This window comes from Neomonachus schauinslandi, chromosome 4 (genome assembly GCF_002201575.2).
Source record: "Neomonachus schauinslandi chromosome 4, ASM220157v2, whole genome shotgun sequence".
NCBI lineage: Eukaryota > Metazoa > Chordata > Mammalia > Carnivora > Phocidae > Neomonachus > Neomonachus schauinslandi.
In genome coordinates, this window is record NC_058406.1 from 101,315,071 (window position 1) to 101,323,533 (window position 8,463).

General features: G+C 42.8%; 1 protein-coding gene across 1 annotated transcript; it reads left to right on the top strand.

Annotated features, from left to right (window-relative positions):
• The first annotated feature begins 288 nt into the window (after positions 1–288).
• On the top strand, positions 289–7,843 carry CD160 (CD160 molecule). Its single transcript, XM_021687979.1, has 4 exons — positions 289–361; positions 1,264–1,590; positions 5,295–5,432; positions 7,788–7,843. The coding sequence occupies exons 1-4, from the start codon at positions 289–291 to the stop codon at positions 7,841–7,843; spliced, it is 594 nt and encodes a 197-aa protein (XP_021543654.1).
• The last annotated feature ends 620 nt before the right edge of the window (positions 7,844–8,463 follow it).

Sequence of the window (8,463 nt, forward strand, 5' to 3'; positions counted from 1 at the left end):
ATAGCCTTTAGTGTCTCTCTCTGTCTCTTCCCTCTTTTCTCCTCTCTTCTCTCCAGTACACCTCACTTGATTAACTGTCTCACTTCCCAGCCAGCTGGACTCTCATGCCCAAGCCTTCCCCCACCTGACTCTAGCCAACTTAAGCTAGTGCCTGGAACATGGAGATGGTCTTGGAGCCCTGGGAGGCCTTGTCTAGGAGTCCTCATGTGCTTTCAGGAAAGTGAGGCCAAGGACATCATTAGAGCCAACATTTGCTTCAAGTTCCTGCGGCTGCTGACAACGTGCAGGATGCTGATGGCACCTGGCAGAGGTTGCTTGGCCCTGGCCATTCTGCTGGCAATCATGGACATCCAGCTTGGCGGTGAGGACAGCCCCTCCCCAGATCCCCAGAGCAGAGACTGCCATCAGGGAAAATCCTGGACTCATGAGGAGGGATGGATCCCAAGATTTTTTTCTGGTGGGGAAGAAAAGGACCCACTCCCTCTTGACACTAATGAAAGGGTGAAAAACATAGTTTTTCTTTTTCTGTTAAAACTATTACCCTCCCCATCAGACATTCTGCCTCTGCTATGTGTTGCCAAGAACCTGGTAATCTGGCCCTCAATCTAAGATTCTTTCAGGATCTTATACATTCTAAATTTATGAAATCCAGGTTTGAGATTCTGATACTACAACATGTGTCAACTTGGGGTGCCTGGGTGGCTCAGTCAGTTGAGCATCCAACTCTTGATTTTGGCTCAGGTCATGATCTCAGGGTCATGAGATCAAGCCCTACGTCGGGCTCCATGCTGGACATGGAGCCTGCTTAGGATTCTCTCTGCACCCCCCTCCCTCTGCCCCTCCCCTCCCCACTCTCTCTCTCTCTCAAAAAAAAAAAAATATATATGTATATATATATATATGACATATGTCAACTTTAGCAACCCATTTAACCACTGTGCACCTCAGTTTATAAAATGGGAACAACAGTACATGGTTCTAGGGCTATACCAAGGATTAGATGTATATAAATGCACTTTAATAAAGGTCTTATACAAGTTCTATTTGGAGTAGAAATAAAATATAAACCATTTCTGAATTAATGAATAACTGGGATTACAGGTCTCCCTCAGATATGGGTATAGCCCATAGACTACTCTTCTAAGAGGTGGTATTTAATGTCTATTGGGCAGTCCCCACCTCTGCCTCAACATTTCTATGTGAGTGAACTTAGTCTGTGTGAGCAAACTTCCCATGGCTAATTCTTCCCCCTTCCCATTCCAGGGTGCATGCGCATCCAAAGCTCGTTTCACCAGGAAGGAAAACGACTAAGCTTGATCTGTACTTTGCAGTATAAGAAAGAAGAGGCTGAGGGGGCTATAGTGTTTTTGTGCAAGGACAGGTCTTCGGACTGTTTCCCTGAGACCAGCTTAGAGCAACTGAGACTTAAACGGGATCCTGGGAGAGATGGTGTCAGTGAAAGATCATCTAAGTTGGTGTTCACCATAAACCAAACCACACCATCGGACAGCGGGACCTACCAGTGTTGTGCCACGAGCCAGACACCAGAAATCCGCCTTCAGGGCCACTTTTTCTCTGTTTTAGTCACAGGTAAGCTCTGATACCCCACATGCCAGCAGATGAGATCATAAGCAGGGTCAACAGCTAGAGACAGAAATAGTTACTTCAGGTCCTGGATAGGCAGTCTTCTTGGGGGAAGAGTCATGCCCATCACTCAGTCATTTCCCACCAGGCCCACTGCAGTGGCAAATGCTCACAGCATGAATACAAAAAGTAATCTCATTTCGTCTTTTATTTTAAAAACCTTACTGAGGTAAACCATTTCATTTTTATTGACACTGAGACTGAGTTACATGGAGGTAAAGCAATTTGTTCAATTTGTCTCACTGACCAGTGCCAGTAAAAGCAGATTAAGGTCTGAAATTCAGGCTTTCTGCTTCTAATTCAGAGAACTCTCAGAAATGTGGTTCTATTTCTAAATATAGACACTGAGCCTTCACGCTGTGACAGAGATGGATTTGAGATAAAACGGATGGTTGTTTTAATGAACATTTAGTTGTAAGAAACAGAAACCTACTCAAGCTGCCATAGGTTAAAAGGAACAAATAGTAAAGCAGGAATAAAGGAATAAAGCCCTCATGAGATCTGGTTTCTGGAATCAGAAACCAGAAAGCCAACAGAACCTAAACAGTTACAGTCTCAATCTCTCTGGGGCAGTAAGGCCTCTCATCCCTGCATATTTCCTTTATTTTGTGCCTACTCCCCTACTCTGTTACTACTTAGACAAAACCTAAATACGGTCAACTCCAGACTCAGCTTTATATATGACTTCCTCATAGGCCCAGCAGAGAGTGACTCTTGTGTTTCTATATTCCCAAAGGAACAAGCCTTCAAAACTGAGAATTATGTTCTAATTGGAATTCTATACCCATCCAAACTACCAATCGAATGGGAGGAAAGAATAAAGACAGACATGCAATGACTCCAAAAAAAAAAAAAAAAAAAGATTGCCTTCCATGTGATCTTAAAAAGCCACCAGAGGTGTGCTTCAGAAAAACAGGAAGTGAATAGGTAGAGTGGATAAAATGGGATCCGGGAAAGTAAGGACTCTAATAGGGGAAAGGAAATAAGGAAATTCTAGAATGAAAAATGGCCAAAACAGGCAATTAGTCCAAAAGGAACAAGAGAAAGAGGGCTCTGGAAGATCTTGAGGAGGGGAAAACAGAATTGATAGGTTATCTTTCTGAAGGTCTGTGACAGATTGGATGAAGGATTAAAGATACGGATATGGAAAATTCTGCCTGGCTAAAAAAAAAATAAGGTGATCATCATCTCCAGGGAAAACACCAAATTTTACAAAAGGAAACCTAATCATGGCACACAACTTGGCTCTGTAATACGTAACATTTACAGAACCCAAATTACATAAACATTAATTTAACTACAATGTGTAATATAATGATTTGTAAAAGATGCAGAGAAGGAAAGTGGGTAGAGGTTTATCTACATATCCTCATCTTCTTTTAACAGAAAATCAATAGATAATGCCTAAATTTTATCATCAAGAAGTGGTAATATAAGCATACTATTTAGGAATACATCTAAGTTGACAGTGGTTGTCCCGGGGAAATAAGCCTAGGAGGAAAAAAAGACACTGCTATTATTCTTTATGAACTTTCAAATACTATATTTTAACTTCAAGAAAACTAGAAATAAATTACACCCCCTCCCAAATAAAAACCTAGCCCAGAGCCTTTTAACAAATATTTTAATCATTTCCTATGGCTAGCAGTTAATCCACGTTTTCTATGTCAGTCTAGATTGATTTATATGTTCTTCCTTGCTTCCTGGTGTCTTCCCCTCTGACCTCGCTACAGCATCTAGCACTTCCATTCTCTCCCATCTCTATTGGCTTCTGCGACTCTCTACTTCCCTGGTTTTCCCACCTTTCTGGCTGTTCTTTCTCTCCTTCTCTGCCTCCATTTCCCCCTCCCACCTCTCAAACATGAGAATTCATTCCCCAAGACTCACTCCTCACCTCTGATCTTTTCCCTATTGTTTCTCCCAAGTTCTCATTCACCCTCATGATTTTACCTGCACCTTCTTGCAAACTGACCCACAAATCAACTTCTCTAGCTCTAACCTCTTCCTAAGTTTCAATTTAACATTTTCACTGACTGGGCTCCTAGCTTCTGACTGCCCTGCCATCTCCTCACTCAAATCTGAGACCCTAGTTCTGCCCATGATTTAGTCAAAATCTTGATTTTTTCTCTTCTCCATACATTTACTAAGTACAAGTAGTTCTTCCCCACTTTTTATTCCTTTCCAAAGGGGTTTCCCAAGTCTTCATCATCTCACACTTAAAATATTCCCAATAGTCTCCTGGCAAGCCCCTTGAGATCCAACCTCGTCTTATTCATCGTTGTATCTCCTCCCACACCTACCTCAGGGCCTGGCACTGAGCTGTTACCTAATAAATGATCCATCAACTCTAAATACTATCTCTGCCTCCAAACCAAACAGCCACCTGACCTCTTTCTAAAATGCTAATTTGTACATGCCACACCACCAGTTTTAAAGGCTTTTCACTGTCTATGGGACAAAGTCTAAATTACTTTTGCCTCGCACCGGAGGCTCTATAAAATTTCATTCTATTTGGGGCGCCTGGGTGGCTCAGTTGGTTAAGCGACTGCCTTCGGCTCAGGTCATGATCCTGGAGTCCCGGGATCAAGTCCCGCATCGGGCTCCCTGCTCAGCAGGGAGTCTGCTTCTCCCTCTACCTTCCTCCTTCTCATGCTCTCTGTCTCTCATTCTCTCTCTCTCAAATAAATAAATAAAATCTTTAAAAAAAAAAATTTCATTCTATTTATGTGAATACTCTGTTCCAGTTGATCTCACTAGGGGAAACTCTTGTCATTCTTCTCACACTTCTCATATTGATTGTGCATCCCACAGACACAATGCTAAGCTTGGAGAAGAGAATGGGGGGAGCAAGAAAGCCCTTACTCCTTATAAACTAATCTATATATAGTCTATAATCTAGTCACATTCTTTTAATATGCCCTAAGCATTTCTACTTGTGATGGCGCTCCGTAAGACAAAATGCCTTTCTCATCCTCAGTATATTTAAGTATTAGAGTCAGCACATACGGATACTCACCAAAGGCAGAGATGATAAAAGTTCCTTTTGGAAGGTGAAACTAACAAAGCCAGACAAGTAACATATAGTATCAGTAAACAATGTCTACCATTTACTACTACATTTATTACCATGTGTGCCAAGCATTGTGCTGAATGATGCATCGATTATTTCATTTAATCTTCATGGCCTTTTTGAGGTTGCAGCTGTTGTCATGTGAAAAGTCAGTCTCAAAGGTAATTTGGGGTAATTTTATTCAGCTAGTAAATGGTGAATAAAAATCCAGATCTATTCCAAAGCCCAGATTTTAACTTACGCTAAACTGCTTGACACACTCTGGAAGATGGTTTTTAAGTGAGGGGGCACCCAAGTCCAAGGTGACTAAGCTATTTTAGCTGTCTAACAAGACTTTAAAGTTCCTGTTCTGTTCTGTTCTGTTTGCATCCCCAGTGTGACACATAGATTCTGTATCTATTTTTCGCTGTTTAAGTACCTCATCATCACTACCCATTAATGTTAAAAAATACTTATTTGGGCAATAAATTGTGCTGAGCGCTGTCCTTGGAGATCAAAAAAGATGTTCTGAGATGATGCAAAAGGAGGTATTAATGATTTCTGAAACCCTCCCCTGATAATTAATTCTCTTTTGAATCAGAGACAGGGAACTACACAGTGAAGGGATTGAAACAAACAGGATACTCCGAGTTCAGTCACAGTAAAGGCACTCTCAGTTCAGGCTTCCTGCAAGAAAAAGCCTGGGTGATGCTGGTCACCAGCCTGGTGGCCCTTCAAGGTATGTTCAGAAGAACCTTAAGCACCCCAGGTAGTGAGGGTGCTACACCTCTGACATCTTGATTATCCTCCAAGAGGAGACGTAGAAAGGAAGCCTAGAGTGGGAGAGTGAAGTGCTGCTCAGGCCCTGGCTGTCCACAGGAAAACATCAAACCAACATGAGGGCAAAACTGGTCCAAAGGGACTCAAGACTTTATAATAACCAGAGGAAGATGGATGAAACACCTTTTCCATTGGATAGGAGGTCAGACCTGTTAGGAAAGCAAGCTTGTGGGAGAGTCAAATAAATAAATACAGCTGCCTCTACTCACTGGGCCAACAGAAGACTACAAGTTAAGGCAACAGATATTTGCCTATGAACAAGGCAAAAGTCAGACCAGGTCTGGAGGTGGGTTTTAAAAATGCAGCTCTTGGGACACCTGGGTGGCTCAGTCTGTTAAGCGGCTGCCTTCGGCCCGGGTCATGATCCCAGAGTTCTGGGATCGAGTCCCACATCGGGCTCCTTGCTCGGCAGGGAGCCTGCTTCTCCCTCTGTCTCCCTCTGCTTGTGCTCTCTCTGTCAAATAAATAAAATCTTTAAAAATAAATAAATAAATAAAATAAAAATAAAAATGCAGCTCTTGGGGCACCTGGGTGGCTCAGTTGGTTAAGTGACTGCCTTCGGCTCAGGTCATGATCCTGGAGTCCCGGGATCGAGTCCCGCATCAGGCTCCCTGCTCAGCGGAGAGTCTGCTTCTCCCTCTGACCCTCCCCCCTCTCATGTGCTCTCTCTCAAATAAATAAGATCTTTTAAAAAAATAAATAAATAAAAATGCAGCTCTTTGGCAAAGGCTGATGGGCAGATTGAGTATAGACACTTGTAGGTGAGTCCTCTGAGCATCACATCAATATAGATCATGGGTTTCCCTATTAGATAACAGATTGGAACTCACGATGATTTGCCATTACATTTTTGCATAATCAGTAACTGATGCAGCTCTTTGCCTGTCCTTGGCATTTTTTTTTTTTTTTTAATATTTTACTTATTTGAGAGGGAGAGAACACAGAAGGAGAGGGAGAGGGAGAAGCAGACTCCTCGATGAGCAGAGAGCCCAATGCGGGACTCGATCCCAGGACCCTGAGATCATGACCTGAGCCAAAGGCAGATGCTTAACTGACTGAGCCACCCAGGCGCCCCGCCTGTCCTTGGCATTCTTTTTTTTTTTTTTTTTAAGATTTTATTTATTTGTCAGAGACAGAGAGGGAGAGCACAAGCAGGGGGAGCAGCAGAGGGAGAAGCAGAATCCCTGCCAAGCAAGGAGCCCGATGCGGGACTCGATCCAAGGACCCTGGGATCATGACCTGAGCCGAAGGTAGTCGCTTAGCCGACTGAACCACCCAGGAGTCCCTATCCTTGGCATTCTTAATTCCATTTTTTTTAAAAGCTTTCCTCTAATCAATAACTACCACTGTTTGCATGCCACCAGAATATAAGCTCTATAAATGCAGGGGCTTTGTCTCATTTACCCCAACAAAAAGACAGTACCAGGGACATAGTAAGCTCTTATTAAATTTGTTTAAAGAATTTGTATGATGGGTTAGGTTTTACATACAGTGATTCTTACCCCATATAACCCTTCCAGGCAAACATTCCCTGATTACTCATCAGTAAACAGACACAAAGAGCTTAAATGTTGCTCCAGTTCACAGGAATACAGGACCTTCTCACCCCAAAACCATGTGCTCTCAGTAATTACCTACTATATGCTAAGTATCTTCTCTCTCAACTCCTTCACCACGCTCCCTATTCTGAGATTGCCTCCTCCCTTATTCCAGCCTTTTTTTTTTTAAGGTTTTTTTTGTGTGTGTGTGTGTGTTTTCAAGATTTCATTTATTTATTTGACAGAGAGTACAAGCAGGGGAAGTGGGAGGGAGAGGGAGAAGCAGGCTCCCGCTGAGCAGAGAGCCCAACGTGGGGCTCTATCCCAGGACACTGGGATCATGACCTGAGCTGAACGCAGATGCTTAACCGACTGAGCCACCCAGGTGCCCCGTTATTCCAGCCTCTTAACTGCAAACTATCAAAAGAAAACAGACCTTAACTATGATCCTTGGTAAGGACGTGCCAAATATAAGCCTATGACAGTTGTGAATATCAAGCAGTCTGACCCTTTAGACCTAATTCTTTATTGAATCTAAATTCCCTCAGATAGTTAGCTACTCTGTTAGTAAAATAAATTGTATTTCTTCATACAGAAACAACTACTCTGAAAAGGAAATTGAGTCTAACCATGCAATCTATGACCACTTACTACCTTTGACTCCCAAGTTATGCTAGAGCAAAAACTCTCTCAGCTCTTTTCCCCTTTCCAATCAGGTAAAGGGAATGAACTTTTGATAGTTGATGCCTTTTATCCTTCTCCCCCCAAATGAAGGCTTAGCAGAACTATGGAAAGGGTAATGTTCAGTAGAATAAAAGGACACACATTTTGTCAGGCCCAGAGAGATCACGTAGATCAAGTTAGGATGCTTATATGTTATCAAAAGGATGAGGAAGGGGCGCCTGGGTGGCTCAGTTGGTTAAGCGTCTGCCTTCAGCTCCGGTCCTGATATCAAGGTCCTGGGATCGAGTCCCACATCAGGCTCTCTGCTCAGTGGGGAGTTTGCTTTTCCCTCTAATAAATGCATAAAATCTTCAAAAAAAAAAAAAAAAAGGATGGGAAGTTTCCTGGATCTCTGGGCCTCCCTCAGCTCATGAAACCACCTTCAGTGAGTATCCCTGTCCTATCACTGTGTCAGCCTTCACATGGAAAACCTACCTGGAATTTTTAGGAGGCATCTATTTCTTCTTTGATTGCCCTACCTTCCTGCAAGGAGACACTGAAGGTTGGCTTCCTCCCCACTTCCACCAGCCCAGTCAGATTTGCTAGAGGTCACAACTGCAACTTTAGCAATAAGATACAACTGATTATAGAGAAGAGTTTTATATACCCTTCCTTCCTTCCTTTCCATTCCCTCCCTAGTCACCAGGGCCAAACAATGAATTATCAGGT

What these genes read in the sequence shown, in the direction of transcription:
- CD160 (XM_021687979.1), top strand. Translation starts at nt 289, where the DNA reads ATGCTGATGGCACCTGGCAGAGGTTGCTTGGCCCTGGCCATTCTGCTG. An exon ending in CATGGACATCCAGCTTGGCG is followed by an intron (nt 362 to 1,263) that starts GTGAGGACAGCC and finishes TTCCCATTCCAG; the next exon opens with GGTGCATGCGCATCCAAAGC. An exon ending in TTTCTCTGTTTTAGTCACAG is followed by an intron (nt 1,591 to 5,294) that starts GTAAGCTCTGAT and finishes CTTTTGAATCAG; the next exon opens with AGACAGGGAACTACACAGTG.